The 25,001-nt window shown below is 44.0% G+C and overlaps 1 protein-coding gene and 1 long non-coding RNA gene across 5 annotated transcripts; one reads left to right on the forward strand and one right to left on the reverse strand.

Annotated features, from left to right (window-relative positions):
* Positions 1 to 1,169: 1,169 nt before the first annotated feature.
* LOC307075815 (semaphorin-7A-like) lies at positions 1,170 to 21,872 on the reverse strand. 4 transcript variants are annotated; one of them, XM_079736510.1, is made up of 15 exons: positions 20,778 to 21,750; positions 19,824 to 19,865; positions 19,589 to 19,725; positions 17,945 to 17,986; positions 14,010 to 14,111; positions 13,472 to 13,577; positions 11,952 to 12,059; positions 11,589 to 11,743; positions 9,573 to 9,745; positions 8,998 to 9,106; positions 8,334 to 8,529; positions 7,649 to 7,764; positions 6,714 to 6,865; positions 6,283 to 6,353; positions 1,170 to 4,935 (listed from the first exon to the last, which is right to left on the reverse strand). In XM_079736510.1, exons 1-15 carry the CDS (start codon positions 20,803 to 20,805, stop codon positions 4,457 to 4,459), a joined length of 2,016 nt encoding a protein of 671 aa, XP_079592636.1. In that variant the 5' UTR covers positions 20,806 to 21,750; the 3' UTR covers positions 1,170 to 4,456. The 4 variants fall into 4 exon arrangements, with proteins under 4 accessions (XP_079592636.1, XP_079592637.1, XP_079592635.1 ...); XM_079736511.1 differs by lacking the exon at positions 20,778 to 21,750 and adding an exon at positions 21,769 to 21,872 and having other exon boundaries at positions 1,171 to 4,935; XM_079736509.1 differs by lacking the exon at positions 20,778 to 21,750 and having other exon boundaries at positions 1,171 to 4,935; positions 11,589 to 11,728; positions 19,824 to 19,964.
* A 1,889-nt stretch (positions 21,873 to 23,761) lies between these two features.
* LOC307075699 lies at positions 23,762 to 25,001 on the forward strand. The gene is made up of 2 exons (XR_013811862.1): positions 23,762 to 24,230; positions 24,563 to 25,001. It is a non-coding gene; the product is annotated as an uncharacterized lncRNA (long non-coding RNA).

Raw genomic sequence — 25,001 nt, forward strand, 5'->3', positions numbered from 1 at the left:
TTCCGCTAGAGGAAAATTCAAGACATTACCTAACTCTCAACACACACAAAGGGTTGTATCACTACAATAGGTTACACTATGGTGTTGCTAGCACACCTGCTATTTTTCAAAAGATTGTGGATCAGGTTCTTCAGGGCATGGACGGTGTCATATGTTTTTTAGATGACATTAATTACGGGAAAAGATGCAGAAAGTCACCTGACTAACTTGGAAGACTAACTTGGCTCTTGGCAGACTTCGAACTTACAATCTCAGGGTAAAAAGAGAGAAGTATGCATTCATGCAGAACAGCGTTTCATACTTAGGACATGTCATTGATGCCATGGGCATACATCCAATGAAGGAAAAGACGGATGCTATTCAGAGGGCTGCAGTTCAGTGCACATTTGTGAATATTTTTGTACTGTTATTATTGGCATGATAATTATATTACTGATATTATTGATTTTCTTTGATTTAAACGTCAAAAAATATTAGGACAAAGCACGTGAATGCTTGTAAAAAAAAAGGTTTGTGCTGGTTTATATTGAAGAGCACTTTTCCAAAGTGTTTTTTTCACACATTCTGTTTTGCTCACATTAGTAATATAAATATATGGTTCTCTGGGATTTAAACTTGTATGTCATGATAAAGTTTTACTTTATATCTTACTCAAAAGTGTATGAGTGTTTTTCTTTTCACACAACTCGTATTTCCTAGAAGCGTCCAATATCATCCCACTGCAGACACAAATGGGCGCCCAAGCCTGCAGCTGGTAGTGTAATAGATAAGAAACAGGAATTGGCTCATCTGCCGAGAAATGATAACTTGCAACTAAGAAACTAGTTCCCCTTTGCAGTTTAGCGTAACAAACAGCACATATATCAGTTCCACTCACTGGTATTAGAATCCGATACTTCTGTAATACCTTCACTATGACTTCTCCATTACATTAATCATTGTACGCAGAACTCGAATCAATAATATATTTTTACATTATACAGTGGGGCAAAAAAGTATTTAGTCAGCCTCCGATTGTGCAAGTTCTCCCACTTAAAAAGATGAGAGAGGCCTGTAATTTTCACCATAGGTATACCTCAGCTATGAGAGACAAAATGAAAAAAAGAAATCTAGAAAATCACATTGTCTGATTTTTAAAGAATTTATTTGCAAATTATGGTGGAAAATAAGTATTTGGTCAATAACAAAAGGTCATCTCAATACTTTGTTACATGCCCTTTGTTGGCAATGACAGAGGTCAAACGTTTTCTGTAAGTCTTTACAAGGTTTTCACACACTGCTGCTGGTATTTTGGCCCATTCCTCCATGCAGATCTCCTCTAGAGCAGTGATGTTTTTGGGCCACACGGACTTTCAACTCCCTCCAAAGATTTTCTATGGGGTTGAGATCTGGAGACTGGCTAGGCCACTCCAGGACCTTGAAATGCTTCTTACGAAGCCACTCCTTCGTTGCCCGGGCGGTGTGTTTGGGGTCATTGTCATGCTGAAAGACCCAGCCACGTTTCATCTTCAGTGCCCTTGCTGATGGAAGGAGGTTGTCACTCAAAATCTCACGATACATGGCCCCATTCATTCTTTCCGTCATACGGATCAGACGTCCTGGTCCCTTGGCAGAAAAACAACCCCAAAGCATGATGTTTCCACCCCCATGCTTCACTGTAGGTATGGTGTTCTTTGGATGCAACTCAGCATTCTTTCTCCTCCAAACACGACTAGTTGAGTTTTTACCAAAAAGTTATATTTTGGTTTCATCTGACCATATTACATTCTCCCAATCCTGTTCTGGATCATCCAAATGCTCTCTAGCAAACTTCAAACGGGCCCGGACATGCACTGGCTTTAGCAGGGGGACACATCTGGCACTGCAGGATTTGAGTCCCTGGCGGCGTAGTGTGTTAGTGATGGTAGCCTTTGTTACTTTGGTCCCAGCTCTCTGGAGGTCATTCACTAGGTCCCCCCGTGTGGTTCTGGGATTTTTGTTCACCTTTCTTGTGATCATTTTGACCCCACAGGGTGAGATCTTGCGTGAAGCCCCAGATCGAGGGAGATTATCAGTGGTCTTGTATGTATTCCATTTCCTAATAATTGCTCCCACAGTTGATTTCTTCACACCAAGCTGCTTACCTATTGCAGATTCAGACTTCCCAGCCTGGTGCAGGTCTACAATTGTGTTTCTGGTGTCCTTTGACAGCTCTTTGGTCTTGGTCATAGTGGAGTTTGGAGTGTGACTGTTTGAGGTTGTGGATAGGTGTCTTTTATACTGATAAGGAGTTCAAACAGGTGCCATTAATACAGGTAACAAGTGGAGGACAGAGGAGCCTCTTAAAGAAGAAGATACAGGTCTGTGACAGCCAGAAATCTTGCTGGTTTGTAGGTGACCAAATACTTATTTTCCACCATAATTTGCAAATAAATTCTTAAAAAATCAGACAATGTGATTTTCTGGATTTCTTTTTTCATTTTGTCTCTCATAGCTGAGGTTTACCTATGATGAAAATTACAGGCCTCTCTCGTCTTTTTAAGTGGGAGAACTTGCACAATTGGTGGCTGACTAAGTACGTTTTTGCCCCACTGTATATGCAGTGGTGGAGATAAAACATTTTCAGTGGGGTGGCCAGGGTGAGACCAGAGATTATTTTTGGGTGGCACATAAATCTAAACATGATATAAGGCATCTTGAAATGGAGGGAATATTTAAGGCATGTACACGCTGTAACTCTACATCCTAATATTAATTCAGACAGTGGTGTAACTGTCAAATACACTTTCTTGCAGTTACATGAGTTAATTTTTATATACATACAAAAAAATCATCAAGAAGAATTTAATTTTTGACTCATTTTAAATGTCACATTTTTAGTGTATAGACACTTAAAACTCCTAGATTGCTGAGTCGAACATCATCCATGGTAGATTTAGGCCCCATCCACATGGGCGAAAATGATCTTTTCCCTCCGTTTTCCTTTGATGCGTTTCAGGAATATCTAGGTTAAGACGGACTCAAAAGAATACAAATATAAAATGTAATAAAAAAATTAAACACAACCCCAACGTCGCCACTCTAAAAATAAAATATGAAAAATGCTAATATGACAAGGGTGGCCAATGGGGTGGCCGGGATTCAGTCTAGGGTGGCCCCGGCCACCCCTGGCCACCCCCTAGATCCCCCACTCTATATATGTACAGATATATGTACAGGCGTCATACGTAACAGTTCAAGATTGCTTAACCAGGACGCAGAAAGATTGAAATGAAGCCTTCAAAATGAAAAATCTATAATAATAAATAAAGATCTACTTAACTGCAAGGGTTAATATAGAAGCCAAACTGCAAGGGCTAATATAGTCTAACATTACACAAACATACTAAATAAATGCAACACTCCTCCTTATTACTAACCCCTTTGGCCCGTGTGTGAATTGCAACCTGCTCAATTCGGAATTAATTAATTAATTGATATAATAATCAGCCATTCAATCTACATAAATACATAAATGTACAAATTCGCTAAAAGAAAGGAGATCTTTTACATTATATTACAACATGTGCATATAATGGCAGTTTAAGGAGATTTATACTTTAAACTCGTTTCCCCTTAAAAAGATAACAATCGGGAACAAAAGGCCTGATCAAATTTCACGGCAACTTAATCTCTATTCTGTAATACTTTAATCTTAAGGTGTCCTGCTGCCTTCTCTGTGAGCTGTACTTTGGCTCCATAAAATAATGTTGGCGTGACAGTCTCGTTTTAAAGGTGACATATTTTTGGAGAGACAAAGCATTTTATAAAACGATTATCCAAGGGTAGCCCATACAGTCTTTCCATGAGTATAAGTATCTGGGGGTGGTTTTAGACAAGTTGAAGTGGGAGCAGTATAAGGAACTCATTCAGAAAAAAGGACAGCAAAGGCTTTACTTTTTAAAAAACCTTATCTCATTTGATGTAGACTGCAAAATGGCTAAGATGTTCTACACTGCTTGTGTTTTATTTATTTAAAAGCAGCAAATACAAATTTTAGCAAATTCAAAACACCCACTTTTCACCACCTTTGAATTATTACCTTCAGGTAGCAGGTTTCGATAACCAGCCCTCTCCTAAAATAGGACAAAACAGTCATTCATTCCACAATCAATCAGCTTTTTAAAAAAATATCGAAAAATAAGGTTTTAATTGTTGGTTTAAAAGGCCAACAACCTTAGATGTGTCCTTGATCTACGTGGGAAATATGATTTTCGGTTTAAACGGTCATGTGTATCTGTCTATTCACTGAGAAAATTTCTGACATCACAAGTGAGCGTGTCGACCTAGATGTGTGCTGGATAGATCAGTCTACTAGCCTACCCAGTGGACTGTAGCAAACGTTGCTCATCTATCCGTCACACATCTAGGTGAACACACCCACTTGTGATGTCAGAAGAGGCAGATTTTCAAAACGGCTTGTAACGGCTAATCACACTCAAACCTGGTGGTATACTATGTCACCTTTAAACATTTCTTGACGTGGAAAATTATATTTTAGCGACAGAAACCCTGCCCGGGGCATTTCATGGAGATCTAGATTGAAATTGTTCATTTTAACTTCAGCTATGTTCTGTAGAACAAGTATGGCTGCTAGCTGAAGAAGGCTGATGGCTACTAACCACTCGACACCAGACCCCCCGTGCCGCCCCGAACCGGCGGCATTTGGAGATACCGTCCCCTCCACCATCAGGTTTCTGTGAACTACATTTCTCTTGTAGCCCAGCTCGACCGCCATGCATCTGTAGACCCCTTGGTTCTCGGGGCCCCTGCTGTCGATCGGGAGGTCACACCCATTCTCCAGGGCCTTGCAGGCCATGGTGACGTTCCCGGGACCGTGCCAGGTGTACTCAGCGTGGCGTGAGGTGACGGGACAATGAAGGACGTGCCTGGACTTCGCCACTGATTGCTTCTCGTCTGCGACAGGAAGCACAGAGGGGAAGTTCTGTTATTCTTTCAGGTGGTGGAGTTTGTTGATGCGTTACTGTTGCTCTCTTTCTACAAAAAGTGGCCAAAGACTGGAGACACATCCGCGACATGTGCTCACTAAATGGTAACCGGTAAATGGACCAAAGTGGCCACTCACAGTTCTTTACAATATTGCCTCACATTCACCAATTCATGCACACATTCACACAACGATGGCGTTGTCTATCATGGAGGGCGACAGCCAGCTCATCAGGAGCCGTTAGAGTGAGGTGTCTTGCTCAGGGACACCTCGACACTCGGGAATCGAACAACTTTCGGGTTCCAAGTCAACCCGCTCTCCCTCCTGAGCCACATGCCGCCCCTAGTTAGGTATAGGATTCGGGATCAACCAAACTGTTTTATAACGTGTGTTAAGACAAACGGAGATGGAGTAAAGGGCAGAATAAAGGGGTGGACCCTGCATCCCGATGAGTTGGGGAATCCTGACAGCAATGAGGGACAGACGCTGAGCTTTTCATTTGTTAGAATGTTATACTATGGTGCAGGGGCGTAGGAATGAGTTTAACATTGGGGGGGACACATATCGGAAACCTGACAGATCCGGTATAATTTCTAGGTGGGACAAATGCGCCTGTCTCCGATATTGGAGGGGACACGTCTCCTCCATCCCCCCCGGTTCCTACGCCCTTGCTATGGTGGATCAGGAACCCCAGGGAGGCAATGAGCATTTAATCTGGAGGCTGGAAGCTCTCTGCGTCCTACTCACCATTCACTCAAGATCAGCCATTCACTTGGGAGGCCAACCGGCCAGTTGCTCTTGAATGAGGAAAAGTCTTCTTACGATTTTATACTATATCAGACGCAACCAGCGGCACTACGCATTAAAGGTCAAACTAAATGAACATAACTTTAGACTAACTTCTACTCTTCAGGTTGTTTTAATAGTTGACCTGCTTTGGAAGCAGCCTGCCATGTCTGCGCCGGTTTTAAAGGTTGTGTTATACATTACCATGAGGGTTGCACCAGATCAGTCACGGCTGTTGGCAGGCAGGCAGAGGCAGGGGATATGTTTGAGGTCTATATTTTCACACAGGATGCCATCGGGGTCACATCATGTGCACCACAAACTGAATACTATCCCCCAGTAGTAAATACCTGTGATACTAGTATGGTTTCATGCATCTGCCTCAGTGTGGTTCTGTCTTAGTTTGTTTGCTTGAAGGAACATTTAAGTACTTTTGAATATTCATCGATCAATCAATAAATATGTCCATCCATATTGGATGGAATTTGAACGGTATGTAATGACGATAAATAAGAATCTTCGAGAGTCACCTGGTACTTTCTGTCCTGTCCCGGACGGGCACACAGAGTGATTCCCTCCCTCCACATCCTGCAGTGTCTCCCTGGAAGACACAAAGGTTTAAAGTTCTGTTAGACGCCAAACTACCATTACTGGAGTGGGTGTAGGCCTACTTTGAAGTAGGGTTGGGTGTACAAACAGAAAGTGGTTTCAAAACCAGATGCAAACTTCTTTATTCTCTGATGCAGGTGAACTTTGCATATCCTCTTTTACCTCACAGGAAATCGGTATTACTGGATTTAGTTATGTATCAGAGTGAGAGAGTGTGAGAGAGAGTTAGGGGAAAGACACACACAGGGGAAGAGAAAGAGGGGAAACCATGACTGATAGAGCATCTACAGGAGCGAAAGAGAGAGAGAGAGAGAGACCCATGAATATATACCAGGCTCACAATAAGAGTCACCTTGTAGCAGGAACACATGCTGAGCTGGTCCGGTCCCAGCCGCAGTAGGGGTCACTGGCCAACACGCAGTCCTCACAGCGCGGCCCGTACCGGTCACACTGCTGCACCTCCACCTGCACCACCTCCCTGGACGAGCTCACATACAGCTTCCTCTGAGGCGGAGCAAACACAGACCATCGTTACAACTCCTCAGAGTGATGAGCGGCCAAGATGGCGACCCTACGACCCCTCAGACATCTGGGATCCTAAACAAAGCTCCTGTAGGGAATCAGGAGACATACATCAGCCAGGTCCATTCAAAGGTTAATGTTAAATATCTTGTTTTTCCACTCTTAAGTTGATGTGCACTCATTTAACATTGTGTGCAGTAAATGTGTGCATGCATGACCTTTGTTTACCATTAACCAATGGGGAGGAGTAAGAACAGAATGTATTATGAGGAAGGCCTGACTTCCCGTCCTGTCATCACACCTCGTGTCTTACCACGGGTGTTTTTCTCACTTCGTCGGGTAACTGTGGTTAATATAATATAAAATACAAAAATTAAAAACTATTATAACTAATTATTATTGAATAATATAAGATTTGTTGATCAAAAGCTCCGGAAAAATAGACCATATTTTGAGCCCTGATTCAAATGATGAGTGTTGAGGTTTGTTCCAGACCTGTGGAGTGTAAACAGTGCAGCTGCTTCCCCTGGCGTGATCGGTACCTATGGAACAGTGAGCAGGACTCTCCTGGGCTCAACACACGAGCACACCAGAGATTGAACTAAATGATCAAGAAACGCGAAGTCGGTGACCTTATCACTGTGGAGGACGTTGGCCTTTTCTCTCTCTCTGTTCTCTCCAGTTCCCTCTCTGTTCTTTCTCTGTTCTCTCTCTGTGTTCCTTAACCGGGTCGCCCTGGAGGATGATCTCCAGTGTGTTCCTCACCTCAACCCCCTGCAGCATCATGTCCACGACGTGTGTTCTGTCGCTGAACGGGCTGTACTCAGCGATGATGAACGCCCCGCTCTTGCGCTCCAGAACCTTGTTGATCTTGCCACTCTCTGTGGGAGGGGAGAACCCAGGGGGAGAGGGGAATGGTGAACATGGGAGAAGGTATAGGAGAGGTAAGAGGGCTGACACTCCATCTCAAACTCCAGCCGTCACCACATGAGGCCGTGTCTACTTTGAGGTCGAGCGTTGAGAGCGACCTAGCGTCGGCCCAGGGCAGCACGTGGCGGAGAGATCAAACTATTTCAACTCTGAGCCCGGGTAGGGCTGGGCGATTAATCTAATTTTCGAATTTTGTCTGCTCAACAACAGAGAAACACTGTTCAACCTAACAATAAGTCAGTGTCTGCACAATGACAACAACACCCTACTGCTGTGCTGACGTTTTTCTCTGGAACATGCCATTGTTATCATCGAGGAAATACTGAGCTGGCACTAGTTTGGAAGTCATCTGTAACAAAATCAGCCAGATTAACTAGTTTATTATCAACGCTCTCGGCGACACACACACACACACACACAGACAAACACACACACACCCACACATACAGACACATTAACACAGACCCTCACACAGACACACAAACACACACACTCACATACACACACAAACACTGCTCACCTAGCGAGAGATACAGGACTACGTGATGGCCCCCCCACTGGTTGGTAACGGCATGCAGGCGTATGTGTGTGTAGTGGTGGTTGCTGACCAGCAGGGGGGTGCTCATCGGGAACACCCGGTCGTCCATCTCGGGGTGACTCTGCACGAAGCTCAGCCTCCTCAGCAGCTCAATCTGCTGTCCCCTGAACGGGGTGCACTGAAGCGACAGAGTTACAATTCAGGTGGGTCGGAGCACCAGGGTTAGTGTTTAAACCTCAGTGTCCTGAGTCTACCTGTAGGCATCGTCCAGGAACATAGCTAACCCTTACCCCTACCTAAGAGGGAGGGCTAAGCTAGCTAGGATAAGACGCTAGACATTGCTTAGTACTATTTTTAGGTGCAAGGACGTACAACATACAATAAGTGCCTACATTAAGTGCGTACATTGAGGTACATCTAATTCATTAAACAACGATAACCATAGCCTATTGAATGTCGAGCCTTGAAGCCTGGTTTCCCCGATCCCGGGCCCGTAGCCGGCACTACAGCCTTGCAGGGTGACCCTTCTGTCAGGCATTTGTTTTGAAAGCCTTTGCAGTGGCCACAGAGGTTATACTTTCACTATGGTCCGTAGTTAATATCGGTTAATGGTTATTCAACAGAACTGTTTTGTTGTGACACTTACTGCGCCCGGCCTTGGGTCGGGGAGCTTCCCCTTGTTTCCTTTGAAGGAGGAGGTTTGAAAGACCTTGCGGATGGCGTCTACGGAAAATACGCACACGGCACTCATGTTCCTACAGAGGAGGGAAGCCAACAGCATGTCGGTCAAAAGGGCGGCGTCTAGCAACACAATCTCGTAAGCTCTGTCGCCACAATAGAGAAAGACTGAGGAAGAATTTATTTCCTCATGTCAACAGGAAGTTAAAACAAACTGTGCCTGAGTCAAACGTTCAAGCCCTGGTTTTCTTCAGCAGAACAATAGATCCCTCCCTCTACCTTTCTCTATCTTCCTCTGCCTCTCTTACTCTCTCCATATCTCCCTCTCTATCTTCCTCTGCCTCTCTTACTCTCTCCATCTCTCCCTCTCTATCTTCCTCTGCCTCTCTTACTCTCTCCATGTCTCCCACTCTATCTTTCTCTGCCTCACTTACTCTATCAATCTCTCCCTCACTATCTTTCTCTGACTCTCTCCATCCCTCCCTATTTCTTTACCTTTCTTTCCCTGTCTTGCATCAATACTCGCTGTCTCAACCTGCTTACCACTCGTTCCAGAAGAGCCCGTAGACTCTGTCACCGTCCTCCTGGTGATAGAAGGCCACGCCCACCAGCTCCGGGAAGTGCTGTTGGCTGGCTTTGTCCCCGCAGAAGAGCCGGGCTTTTAACTGGGACGTCCACTGGTACTGCAGTTTGGTTTTGGGACCACCCTTGTCTTCCTGGGGGGCAGACACAGGCGTTATTACAACATTTTGATATGGCGATATATATGTATATAAATACCAATAATGATTAAAGCATTTTCGAATTCCAATCGGATAATTATACCTCACAGCGCCCTGTTGCCATCACAGGAACCAAGAATAAACACGCTGACCTTTATATTCAGTATGACTAGACGTATTCATAAGGTTACAGGCTGTATTCTGATAAAACAAGGCGAAATGAGGGTGGTTCATGGCCGCTGATTTTACATGTGGCTAATACAGGGATTCTTGGCCGATTTTGTCTTTAATGCTAACCCAAAACTTGGTGCCCTCAATTAAAGATTGTCTCATTTTCTTATTACACGCTATATAATCATATTATAATTATTTAGCTATAATATAATTAGGCCATGCAGCCTTTATTTTCTGTTGTTATATCAATATAAATTCATACTGAGGGTATGACACTATGTCGTACTCTCACCCACCCCCCATTGAATTGAGGTCTAGATTCATTTTCGTTACTATGAGCAAAATAGTCTCCCAATTTAAACACATCAGTTTAAATGTCACTCAGTCCAGCATGAGAAAAATCAGAGAAACGCTCTCATTCAAAATGCGCCAGTTTAAATATCGTTCCATGTAGCTCAACAAAAGTCGGACAATCGTGCTCTAGGTGCCATCAGGACTGCTCTCCTGTAAGCGAGCGCTTCTCTCTGGCGACGCGGGGGTAGACGGTTGGGGTGGATGTAGATTCTCTGGACCAGGGGTCGGCAACTAAGTTTGGCCTCGGGCCAATTTTTTTTCCAGCCAATATGTGGCGGCCCAGAACATTACCAAAGGCTAGTTCAAGGAATTTATTAATGAAAGTGCATCTGGAACTGCGACGCAGGCCCGTCAGCTGGCTTAGTAATATGCCTACCAAGCACTAGATGACTCTTAAAAGACGTACATATAAACAAGTGTATGCCCTAATCACGTAAATGTCATGCCTGATCAAGTTGGGTAGAGGTGTTACTGCACTGTGTCCACAGAGACAACACAGCGATATCATTATGAGCATTTCTAACTGGAGAGAGGGTGAACTGGCGGGCCGCCAGTTGCCGACCCCTGCTCTAGACCTCAGTTTTCGCCGGAGCTCTCGTGAGAAAGGTCTTTTGGCCTAGACATATTGTGGCTTTCTTGGCTCTGGCGAAACGTGCTCACGTTTTTTATCTTGCACACATTGGCCATCACTTCCTTTTTCCACATATTTCTGGTACTGTGTCTGGTTTAGGGTGAGAGTAGGCCTCTTCTACGTGGAATATCTAAACCACATGGTGATAAACTGCATGCTACGTTAAAGGTGCAGTAACTGATATTTATGTCTTAAAATAAGTCTCAAATAGCTATGTATTTAACTCAAATAGCTATATATTCAAACGGCCATCCCTAGTGTTACTAGTCCCTTCGCTCTGCAGTAAACACAATATTTTGTTTTTGGAATCTCATTCTGAATTTGTCCAATCATGGAAAAGATCTCCATAAAAGAGGCGGTCCTCCCACTGAAAACCGTTCCAATACAGCAGGTTTTCAGTGTTGACTGACAACACTGGAACAGGCAAAGCTCCACAGTCACAAACAAAACACGTCTCACAAAGCGACCGGGGTCATGATGTGGGGAGGAGGGAGGGGAACGCTGCTTGAAAGAATGACCACATCGCTATCAGCGCCATTGAGCGGAAACATGGGCGGATATACATCAAAACAGACGTCTAAACTGATGCATGAAGCAGGGACCTGTGGTTCTGGCCATGCAGAGTCACTCTGCAAACCCGGCCTATTCAAATTGACTATGCAAACTATGCAAACTCACCATACAAACTTGGGCCACGAAGGGCAGCCACACGTCGCTCTCCAGAGCACCAGCCGTGTTCTTCTCTTTAAAGAAGGCATACAGTTTGTCCTGCGTCCGGTTTGTACCCTTAATGGGGACCAAGCCCAGGTAATGGGGCTCTACCGGGAGTGGAGCTAAGACAGAACAAATGTAACGTCAACATGCTTGTGTGCCTTGGGACACGTGCGTGAAGATCAATGTTTGTCATGTGGGTTAAACATGGATGCCACTCCTGAACCCATGATGTCAGCTATTTGCATTTGCCTCCATAAAAATATGGTTAAGCTAATCTTGTCATGTGAGTTCCTCTGAACTAGGAGGATAGAGAGACAGACTGTTTACCATTATCGGGCGTGGTGGGTCTGACCTGGTTCGAACCAAACTTGTAGATCCCAATGGAGTTCTCTGTGCTGGACTGAGTGACGTAGAGCACATCACTCCCTGGTGCCTCTGAAATATGAAAAGCACATGAACAGAATATGAGATCATACATAGAGGAGGGACGTGGTGGGTTTGGTTTTGGCAGGAGAGGTAATTAAAGGGCTCACGTCCTCTGGGGATAAAAATAAGTAAATTAGCTAGTGAACAACCTCTTTTGCTGTGGCAATGTACCTCCTTGTTTTTTCTGTATTCATTTACATGTGTTCATGAAAGACATTGGAAATCGATGCTAAAGGTCAGAGTGTAACGAGTGCTTCCTGGACAAAATCTTTTTGTTTTTATTGCTACCTATTGTGAGTTTATCCACATTTGGCAGCAGGTTGTGTCATTTGAGGTCAGTGCAGAGCCATCTGGCCAGGTTCTCCCAGCCCACTCAGACTTGAGATGAACACATTTAACATAAATGACAGAAGAACAGGTATGACTGGGAGATAACTTCCCCTAAGGTTATAGAAAGACATGTGATCCTCCACATCACTGCAGAGCCGCACAGCTCAGCAATAGGTTAACTGAGAATCTGCGACACTGATCCCTGAAAGGTTGGCTGATGGATTCGTTAACCTGAAGGTTCAGATAAAATCCACCCGCTGGTGTGTCCCGTCGCCTCCTACTTTGTCCCGTACAGTAACACGGCCAAAGCCGATATGGGAAGCGTCGAATCACTGAGTTTGCAGACGATTTCGTCGTGGTGTTTCTGCTCAGCAGCGGGTACTGCTGGGTACTTCTGCCTCTCAGGATAATAAAGATATGACATCTTTTACACCAGCCCCAGGCTTATTATACAACCAGCCAGACACAGGATGGGTATGCGGGCACACCGAGGGACATTATTTGGGTGATAAATATAATGATTAATGATACCATTAATAAAGAAATTCTGTGACTCAATTATTTAAAGTTGGATTTCCACTGTCGGCAGCAGAGTCAGTATTAACTTCATGCCTCACACAACCTTCTTCCTGTGTGCAGGCTGTGAAGTATTTAAGTACTGAATTGAATTCTTGTAGATTAAAATGTATTCACTGAATTCAATATCTTATTGAAGACCTTGTAGACTGCATGAGAGACTACAAGACCCAGTGCCACGATGAACCCCAGTCAAACTAAAAACGACCTCAAGGCTCTGCGATGAAGAGCGAGGCTCAGACTAAAGGGCTCTTTATGGTCCCACGTTCATGCACACAAGGGGATTGCGGACCCCTTACGTCCTTGCGGACCGTCCTTGCGTCAACCGCAAGGGCCTGATGTTCGCCTCCCAAAAATTGTAACCTTCCGTTTAGGCGACGCAGCAGCAAGGGCCTTGATTGGCCCGCTCACTAAAACCCGACACAGAACCAAAACAGGTTCACGACTGCGTCGAAACTCTGCGTGGTCCTTGCGTTGCGTGAACGTGGGACCATAATCAGCCCGTTAAGGCTCACCGATAAAGAGCGAGGGCTCCCCGGTCCGGAGGCGGTACTCCCTGATGGTGCTGCTGATTCCCTCTAGACTCTTTGGGGCCATGCACGCTGCAGATGATGACAAATCCTGAAATGAAATACAGATACATAGATAGAGATCCAGTGTGGCAATAATGTAAGATCTATTCAAAGTCATTGATTTTTTTCCTTTGTCGATATTATGGGATATGTTATCCAAAAGAAAGAACATCATTAGCATGCATGATTATGGGATTAAATGGATAAAAGTTCCATCAAAGTGATGTCAGTCATCATAATGGAGCCTCAGTTAGCAAACAGGTCGATTCCTCCTCTTCTGGTGGAAAACCAAGAACAATTCCCATACCAAATTCAACAAAAAACAAATATCTTGACTTGCATTTGACTAATTTGATTTATGTATGCAAAAGTGACTTGCCAAGCAGGATTACCATGAAACATGTAACATGAATACATATTATGTGTTCCCAGGCTTGTGTTTTGTAATAATTCAGATGGAGGTGTTGTGGGTATGTTTTACCCTGATGCAGCACGTCGTCATGTTTTCCCTGGTCTCACACAGGAACACCTGGTTCTCCTTCCCCTTCAGTTTGTGCAGCACTGTGATGTTGTACGCACAGGACTGAAGAAGAAACGAGGGACATTTAGTGAACTCAATCAGATGCTCTTCTTTTGAATAGCCTGAGATCATGCTCCAGCTAAATGCATTAGGGGTGTTACGATACACGTATTTGTACCCAGGGCTCTCAAGTTTTGAACTGAGTTCAGAGTGAGATTTTGTCGACGGGGGTGTGGGGGGGGGGGGGGGGGGGGGGGGGGGGGGGGGGTATGTAAACATGTGACTGCATACAAATGTGTCCACAGACATGGTGACTAATGTATGATAGTAAGCATTATTGGCCCTTAACACTAATATTCAGAAACAACACTGCCTCAAAAGGCTATTGGCTTAAGCAACACCAGTAGAGGCATATACTTTTCCCTGAACTTTTAAACGTTGCAAACGTGCAAAAACATAATTATATATTTATGTGGCATTCAGTCCAATGCTTAAAATATATCTGTGGCATTCAGTAGGCCAATGCTGTAGTCAAGTGTGTAAAGTATGACCAAGTGTTTCTCTCTGTTCTATAGATGGATTATCAGTCTACGTCACTCTACGTCACTCCCCGCTCTACGTGCATGTCGTTTGCAGAAAGAGCCGCATCATGTCTTGTTGTGCGGTTGATTGCACAAACCCTTTTAATAAGACTGATTATCCCATTTATTCTACTTCTTGCTTGCCAACATAATAAAACAATTCAAATACTTTAATAATTATGCTTTTTCTTATTCGTATTGCATGCTTATTAAATGTATAATCTTTTTGATTTCATCTCCCTCAAAAAGTAGTCTCCTTTAATCACGATCGATCAAACATGTTTTTGACACCTCGAAGGGCATTATCCCGCTTATACCATGGTCACTTGCCAAAGAAAAGAAATTAAGATCATTCATTTATATTTTCATGCGTTTTACAATCCAAATATAAAGTTTTTCACATAAATAGGACGGACCGTAGGTACGACATGGCAACGGGAGGTATTCTAGTCCGCTGAGCTATGAGCCAGAGAGCTAACGTTATGGATTGTACATATTTACAGTGGCGCCGGAATGATTTCATCGGTGGGGGGATTTCAAATGCGCGTGCATGTGTGGAACAGCGCGTGACACCTCATCATCCTTAAGCCGGCCACACACTGGCGCCGAAGCGCCACGGTGCGCATTTCATGCGTGTTAATTGCCGCCCCTAGCACCAATAGGAAGCGGCGTGCTGTGGCACCATTGTAATCCAAATAATGTGTCGTCACCGCAAAGTAAACACTGATCATCATAATAACCTTCTTCATTGTCATCATCGTCATCATAATCCTCATCATCATCGCAATCATCATTATAGATGGCTTTTAGAGGATTTATATGCAAATGTTGGTGTTTCGATCACCGTTTACTGATTCGATACTTCAAAATTCGCATAAAAGCAGGGGGATGGAAACGCAGCTATTGGCTGAATCGTTGAGAACGTTTTAGACTCAATCAATATAAGGTTGCGGGGAGACGAAGCTCTGTTCGTTTGTATAGTAACAATATTAGGCCAAAACATTACTAAGAAATGAAATAGTTCATTAGTACAGGCTAAAAAAAAAATATATATATTTCTTTTCAAAGAAAAGTGGGGTGGCAATTGGCCCCGCGGCGTCAAAGGCTCATATATTTATAATTCGAAATTCGTCCCAGCCTTTATACCACAGATACTCTAGGGCATTGGTTCTCAAAGTGCGGCCCGCGGGTCAATGGCGGCCCGCAGAAACATTCCTGGCGGCCCGCAATGACATACAGATTTTTTAAAAAAAAATTTAACAAAAATAAATGAATATAAAGAGAAAAGTCGACTCTCTCTAGCTTTCAATTAAATCCTGTTACATTTGTTAGTTTTAATCTGACTGTTCATTACTTTGAAAGGATGAACCTCAGTTTCGCCATTTAGACCTCACTTGACCTCACTCCCAGAGGTCCACGGTGCAATGTTTTTTTCACCACTGGGATGCTGACAGCGTTTCCCGCCTAATTGTTTTTCCTTTGGCAGCCCTAAGTCAAATTCTGGGTTCCTAAATTGGCCCTCAGCTGTCAAAACTTTGAGAACCCCTGCTTTAGGGTCTATAACATATAACCGCATTGTCTGATTACAGTTTAATTCATTTTTCACAATTTACCAGCTTTCGTTTTGAAGAACAATCACTGCACCATTCGTTTCAATGGGAATCGCAACAGTCTATACTTTCAACATAAAGTGTACATATTTATAATTTGAAATTCGTTCCAGCCTTTATACCACAGATACTATAGGGTCTATAGCATATAACTGCGTTTTCTGATTACAGTTTAATGTAACAGTAAGCTGACAAAATTACTGCAAATTAACCACACATAGATAACCATGGCAACGGGTCAAACTAATTTTCCTTCCCATTCTGCGCACGCATCCACCGTGTTGATAAACAAATAATCCCCCTATAGATAGAACTTTATCCATCCCCTGTAGGAGAAATGTGTTAGTTTGTCCCTATAAAACAATAATGGTAAAAAAATAAATACAAAACATGATGGTAACTAAGTAAGTCAAACCGTCAAATCTGAAGGCTCTACTTAACCACTCCCCCGACTCACTTCCACCAATGAAAGGCGAACAGAACTGAGTAGGGAAGGGCGTAGCCTAACTAGTTTGTGAATGACCCAGAGAAACGCAACGAAATTCAAAAAATTCAAATGTATGAGGCTTTAATAAAATCCCGGATGATTTTGAAATTCCGCCACACATTTTTTTTTAAGTGTCTAAAAAAGAGGGCGTGTCCGGGCAAAAGAGGACGTCTGGTTACCCTACGTACGGGAAACCCATTTGATTCCTACCTGTTCCACTGTTAAATAGCGGCGCAAATTGGTGGGCGTGACATCGCCGAATGCGTGAGACTTGAGTGCCCTGATACCGAACCGTCAGGGTACAGGCACTTCTGGGTGGATACAGAGCTGGACCACGGTGCGTAAATGTGGCGTACATAGCGTTAATATGGCGAATGTAAAGGCTTGTTTTGATATGCGCAATTTAAAACTTGAAGTCGGAGTTCCGCCCGGACCGTTTAGCCAAAGTATACTCCTCCGACTCCGTAACTACGGAGACCCCTCGAGCATTTGCAGTTCTCCGTCGGGATGTCGGATACGCAATGCAATTCGCCGCCCGATCGATCTTATATGTTGGCTACAAACCATGAAAGCAGTGTTGTAAATAAACTTCCAAAGCTTTTCAAATCTTACTTGGTGTTTTATTGGTCCTTAATGTGCAAAGTTAACAATGCACCAAGTAAATAAGGAGCAAAGTCAAACCGGAGAAGTGATTCCGGAAATGATTTTGTTAGAGGACCAGTCACAGCCCTTGCCGTCTCCGTTTCGTCGACGGATAGTTAAAAAATATTGGATGCGCACGTAAGCTACGGAGAGGGTCTCCGACAGGCTCTCCGGCTACAGAGACGGCTCTCCGTGTCTACGTACAGCATTTTAACATGCACACGCATTTGAAAAGGCACCATCCAGGTGTTACTGTCACCGTTGCTGTGAAAAAAAAACGAGCTGTGCAAACCCAGCTCACGACACTATTTCAACAACCCCTGTCTGGGAATTCAGAAATGCAAATGCCATAACCAAGTCTATTGGTGTTTTTATTGCTGCTGATCTACGGCCTTTCTCCGTGGTTGACATCAAGCAGTTTTTTAAAATGTTCCCCTTAACTATGAACCGTACCGTCCTGTACTGTACCGTGACTTCAAAACCGAGGAACATACCGCAGCGTGACTTTTGTGTACCGTTACACCCCTTAAATGCATGATTCCATTTATCTTGCTATAAATGTGGTGTAATACGCACTTTAAGTTGAGGACTGCTGCCTTCACATTGGCTTCCGTGAGTCTGGAAAGGAAGATAAGAGATGTGTGCATTATGAAGATATGGAGACACCCGACAGACAAGACTCATTTTGAAAGTATTCAACCAAAAGAAGTGAGGAGTGGGGTGAGGGTGGGGGGAGAGTGGGGTGAGGGTGGGGGGAGCAACTGGTCTGCACACAACAACCATTATAGGCCACTGGTTCATATAATAAACACACAAAGTAACAAGTAGAAACTGAATTAAGCATGCATCAATCTATTTTTGATATGCATGGCTGCCTCATCACCACTGAAGACAGGGTAAAATACTATAGACTACTTTAACTCAGAGAAGACATAAGATAGAAAAAATGATTTATGCAGTTCTAGGCTTCAGAGAGAGGCCTATCAATTAGTACCAAATAACGCACTTCATTAAATAGTGAACAAGGCAATAGGATAGACCGGGATAGTTGTAACACGGGTGAGTTGTAACGCCACCATTTCCACCAATCAAGGATAAGATATGAGCCATGTGACATTTTCAGTCTCCTCCTCCTTCCTACGATCTCTCATGGAAATGTTCCACTAGTTGGCGCCATTTTTCCGGGAGTTACGAGAGAAATCCAAATTTTAAGGTAAGAAAGTAACTTTTTTTATTTTAATTTTTTATTTTAAAACGGACATTACGTCACCAACTCAAATTTCTTCTGATTTTAATTTGTAGTAACGACTCACGAAGATGGTTAGGAGAAATGTATCGGAGTAAAAGTACACATTTTATTTAGGAAATGTAGTGGAGTAAAAGTGAAAGTTGTCAGAAATATAAATAACGGAGTAAAGTACAGATATGTGAAAATTGTACTTAATTACAGTAACGAAGTATTTGTAATGTATTTTGTTTGGTGAATCTATTGTGACGACCACGGGTGTGGGCGCCATGTTCCGGAGCGGCGGGGGATTCTGGGAGTTGGGGTAGTCAGTTGACAAAGGGGGTTTTGTTGATTTGTTCTGTTGTTGGGGCTAATGAGTTCGGGATGTTGTGTGTTAATTGTGTGTTGTTCCATTGTTGTGTGATGTGTAGTGTGATCGGGACCATTAGTGAGAGTGTTGTGTGTGTTGGTCAGGTGTCCCGTGTTTCTGTTACGTTCGGGGTGGTTAATAAAGGCAGTCCGTGGTCGTGCGGTGTATGGGGCACGGAACTGCATAATTGTTCAACCTGGGCTCCCGTCTCGTCCTTCCCGTGCTGCTCGCCACACTATTTTCAAACCTCAAACCTTATGCTTACCATTAAATCGGCATATCAAATGGAGACCCACGGTTTTTTTGCATTTTTTCTACCTGTTACAACCTACCCCGGTAGTGGGGTAGGAGGTTGTAACAAAGGTATGCATTGTATTTGTCATAATCTCACAAATTACGTGATATAGTTGAGGAGATTTAAATGGTTCCCACTTGTAGTAGACAAATGTGGGTACTTTGCCTTAAAGGTCCAGAACTGTAGCTTTAAAACAAAATGTAGTTTTAGTGCTGAAGAAAAATGTGTTGAAACCATACCCGGTCTCCCTACAAAGAGGAAGTAGGCCTACACGCCAGGACATTAAATTAATTAAATAATCACGAATTAAATAATGATTGGACCTACTGTGATGCTTGTATCCTGGGCAAAATCGAGAGAAAACAGTTGTTGATCTGCTTTCACAATAACTTTATCCGTCCCATCTTCGACCAGTTGTATATGGGCTTTTTTGTGCAGTAGAGTAATGCGCTTCATTTTCATATCTGGAATCAAACAAAAATAATAGTAATAGTTTTGATAGCGTTGTATTGCATGGATATTATTTGGTAAATTGATACCAAAACCAAATTAAATAGCCTACCATGTGTGAACTCCAGCCTTGGACCCGGTGATCTGTGGGCTTCTAAAGCCAGAAATAGAAGAAATGCGACAAAGAGCCTCATTATCAGGAGCATTTAATTATTGGTGTCTCTGGTCTGTTTCCTCGTCCGTTCTCACTTTTACAACTAGTGAGAGACTAGAGAGAGAGAGAGAGAGAGGGGGGGGGGGGGGGGGGGGGGAGGGAGAGCCGACCTCTAGCGTCTGTAGTGCGAAACTACAATTTTCCGAAGATTGACTAAAACAAGCGCTCTTTGCTCCATGCGTTCTTGTCGTATTGATTTCAATCAGGTTATCGCCAACAGTGAGGATTACTTAAATCGGACTTGGCCAACGGGAATATTTTAGGCCACTTGAGTTCCAATTCACATGTGTAAAAAAGAGGCTAAACTTATGTTCATTTATATTCAAATAATTATGTTTCTGGAATTGGTATCCCTTATTATCAATTGTATTTTGAGCATTTCCTATTATAGGCTACTGTCACGCCGCGTCCTGCTACGCGGTCCAATACCTCCACCTAGCGACTACTTCACGCCAGTGGTCCTTCTCCCGACACACCTGTCTGCAATCAGCAATCACCATTCCCTCCTTCAGCCGGGGATTTCCTATCAGCCGGCGCCAGTTCGTCGTTACGTCTACCCAGTCAGTATCGGTCCTACCAGCATTCTTGAACCTCTGTTTCGTAGCCTGCCCCCGTGGTAACCACCTCTCCTCTTCCCTAGTTCTCCACCTGCCACCGGACCCCTGCCTGCCTGACTACCCGCATACCGTCTCGTCCTCGCCTGCCTGACTGCCTACCTGCTATCGAACCCCTGCCTGCCTGCCTGACTACCCGCCTGTCGTCGAATCCCTTTCTGCCTGACTGTCTGCCTGTTACCGGACCCCTGCCTGCTTGACTACCCGCCTGCCTACCAATAAATCCCGTTTCCCTTACCCCGCCTCTGCCTCCCTGTGTTCAGCATTTGGGTCCCCACGTTCTGTTCCCGTAACAGCTACTGTGTAAAATGCTGTTTAGAATTAACGTTTGTATCAAGAAAGGGAAGACCCCGCCCCCTGGGGGGTCACACTTTTCGGTGGATCTGCTATGACTGTGGGTCTAACTCATGCGTCGTGGCAATCGGGCTCATGTCTTGTTATTGTGAATGCTGTAGCATTCACACTCTAGATATTGAAATCTTAATTGCTTCTATAATTTAACCTTTTATATTGTGGTAGTCTATTACTTAGTCATCTATGTCAATGTTTGGAAGGAATTGTTCTAATACTCATTCGATACTGTTTAATCGAGATTGCTCGCTTCAATTCATCTCTTCATTATAATATCTACTTGACTGAAAATGTGATTCAACGGAATGCAGCCTTATGAACAAATTTTGTTCCTCTAATCCACTTTTCCATTGCTAAATATTTCACTTACCTTTGGATACTGATTCTGAATTCCCCTCCTCAAATGGTTGACAATGATAACCCTAATAGTCATTATGTTAATTGTGTAGCCCTTTTACCCCTATAATAAAGAGGGCAGGGCCCTAGGTTCTTCTATCAATCTTAAATTATTATTTTTGAATTCCTATATTTGGTAACCATATAACAAGAGCATCCTTAATGAATATTAAACACTAAACATACACAATATCAACACTACACGTATTAGTAAGCAGCCAACAAAAAAGTAAGTAGTAGAACGTTTACTTATTTTAGAACAAAATATAAATGCATGTGCATGTCACAGATACCATATCACAATATCACAATACAGGCTATAAGTAATAATAACATTACTAAACTAAACTAAGCCGGCATAATATATAAAAGAAAACAAAAGAAAACAATCCTGTACAAAAAGAAAACCCTGTTGCAGGCCTGTTGATTTTAGTAGTCCTCTTCGCTCCTCCGAGCCAACGGGAACACGGTAGGCTACTCACACGTCCAGGTGAACGGCAACGGGCGTCCTTGAATGTCCGTGGTAAGGCCAGTATCGGGAAAGTCTGCGAAAGTCTGTCGAAAGGACAAAGACGCTCCTCACTGGCTTGTCGCTTGATTCCTCTTCGCCAGAGGAAGGTGAACCAACTCTCGTGGTCACACTCACTATCTGATGCGGCGGTCCACGGGAAAATCCCTTTGTAGTAGAGTCGCTAGCTGCGCTAGTTAGCAGGCCACTACTGTTCAGCTCCTTGCGTTAATTAACTGACCGGGTCGTTAATGTGGACTGGTCCGGTGGAGCTTTTTAGTAAAGTTCGTATTGAACTTTATCTTGCATCTTCAGAGTTGCTGATATGTCATCAACAGACGGTACTCCAACGAAAAACATCTAACGAACGTCTTTCCTCCATTTTCCCCAACTCCAGCACGTCTTCTCTCCTCTCCCTTCCCGCCTTCACCCCATTCACCCACAAACACCTCATCGCGCCCCCTCCTATCACAGTTCAATTAAGCAAAGGATATATACAACATTTACAATACATCAAATAACATCTACAAAGTTTGCAACCATTACACAAACGTCAAAAAACATTATGAAAAATAATACTCGTATATAATGTTGTTTATTCTTATGAATAACCAGAACCCGAATCCCAACTGGGTTACAATTGATTGCATTTATCCAGCACTTTTCATGACACAAAGCCGTTAAGAGAGGATGGCAGAGCTACCGTCCCAGATGGAGAGCAGGTCCCGCCACAAGCAGGCTTACTTTTCAACCTGCTACAAAACGTAACCTTTCCCATCCTATTCCAGAGTTAATTAAATGTAATTAGTGATATCCTGTAGCCCAAACTGTGCGTAAGTATTTATGACAGAAACTGGTTTTATTAGTGTACGAGCGATAAAATTGCTTTATAATAGCTCATCTTTTAACAGACAAAGCCCCCTCCCCTGTTAATTTACAGGGAACTCCTAAAACTTTAACCTTATCAATAGGTACACACTCAGTGTGGGCCAGAGTGCCCTTAATGGTGTAATAACTATTGGATAACATGTTGTAGGATGTCCGGCAGGAACAGGATGCTGAGTTGGATGAGCTACAACCAAGGGTGGAGCTAGGGACTGATGGATGAGTGGTTCTGGAAACACACACTGAATAAATAAGTAATACAAATGACTGATCTCACTGACACATCTAACAGTGAATACCTCAACTATTGTCACATCCCTTTACACTTTACAGTGTTCCTATTACTGCTAATAAACATTTCTAATTCTAATCTATAATCATCTTCTTATCCATACCGGAAGAATACAGCTATACAATCACAAAGCATTATGATACAATGAACAAGGGGTACAAATACAACCGGTACAAAATACAATTACAACATGCAAAGGAATTCACTTGTGCGCATATATGAATGCATGTGTATGATTGTGTGTGTGAGTGTGTGCATGGGCATGCAAGTGTGTTTGCTATGTGTGTGTGCATGCGTGCGAGTGTGTGTGTCTGTTGGTCCGTGTGTGTGTCTGTGGTTACATGTGTGTGTTTGTGGGTGTGCATGTGTACGAGTGTATGTGTGTCTGTGCATGCCTGTGTGTGTCTGTGGGTGCTTGTGTGTGTCTGTGTGTGTGCGTGTGTGTGTGTGTGTTTGTGCGTGCATGTGTCTGGGTACATGTGTGTGTCTGTGGGTATTAGTGCGTGCTTGTGTGTGTGTGTGCGCATGCGTGCAAGTGTCTGTTTGTGGGTGCGTGTGTTTGTCAGTGGGTGCGTGTGTGTGTCTGGCTACATGTGTGTGTTTGTGTGTGTGCGAGTGTGTGTGTCTGTGCGTGCATGTGTGTGTCTGTGGGTGCCTGTGTGTGTCCGTAGGAAGGCGTGTCTGTCTGGGTGTGTGTGTGTGTGTGTGTGTGTGTGTGTGTGTATGTATTTATGTATGTATGTGTGTGTGTGTTTGTGGGTGTGGAAGTGTGTGTATATCTGTGTGTGTGTATACATGTTTGTATGTGTGTGTGCATGTGTGTGTATGTGTGCATGTGTGTGTGTATTGTGGCATCCCGCCGCTGAACCTCGGACCGGGCGGGTCCGAGGACACGCAGTAGACCTGGTTTACCGTCCCCACCTTCCAGCCGGCGACAGAGAGCACCACGTCTCTCCCCCCAATCAGCGCAATCGGGGACACCTGGCCGGAGGAAGGGAAAGGACCAGGAGCCGGGCTTAAAAGGCGCACCAGACCGGGCGAACGGAAGAGTGACACGGAGGGAGTAAGCACCAGACCGGGCGAACGGCAAGGGACGCGGAGGGAGTACGCACCAGGGCGAAGCGACACGGAGGGATTCCGCACAGCGCCGGGCAAGTGACACGGCGGGAGTACTCGCTAGACCGGGAGAAGGGCGAAGCGACACGGAGGGATTCCGCACCACGCCGGCGATCTAGAGGCTCACGGAGACCCTAGCACGAGTATACAGACTACTTATTCTGTTGAAATAAACGCCGACTGCGGCTTTAACCCCTGCTTTCCGTGTAATTCCTACCGGGTATCTGACACTTGGGGAGACGGGTTGCCACAGTATGTATGTGAGTGTATGTGGGTATATTTATGTATATGTCTGTGTGCATGCGTGTGTGTGAGTAATTATTTTTGTGTGGGTGTTTGGCATGTGTATCTTTGTGTCTGTGTGTATTTGTATGTGTGTTTGTGTATGTGTGTATTTATGTATGCATGTGTGTCTGTATGTGAGATTAGGTCCTTGAGTAGGACGCCCTCTCAGCTGCTGTGTCTTCTCCTCCAGGTGTCCGGTGGTTCTGCTCAATGTCTCATCCAGAGAGGTGGAGGAGGAGGAGGCCCCGCCCACATGGCAGTCTGTCATCTCCTCCTTCTGTAATGGAGCCATCCCTCTCTTTCTCACACTAACTCTCTTTGTACGTCTGTTTCTATCTCATTCTCTACCTATATTACCATCTCTCTTTCTGTATCTCTTTCCATCTCTCTCTCTCTCTCACACACTTATTCTCTATCTCTTTTTCTCCCACACACTTATTCTCTATCTCTTTTTCTCCCCTCTCGTTCTCTCTCTCTCTTTCTCTCGCACCCTTTCCCTTCTTGCACGCTCTCTCGCTGTTTATTCGTTGGCCGCCAGGCGGCGCTGTAAGCTCATGTATTTTATCAAGCTGTCTTCAGTGTCTATAACCCAGATCCTCATCGTATTAAATACATGAAAATAAACCATG

Source organism: Pollachius pollachius (genome assembly GCF_949987615.1).
Source record: "Pollachius pollachius genome assembly, chromosome: 5".
NCBI lineage: Eukaryota > Metazoa > Chordata > Actinopteri > Gadiformes > Gadidae > Pollachius > Pollachius pollachius.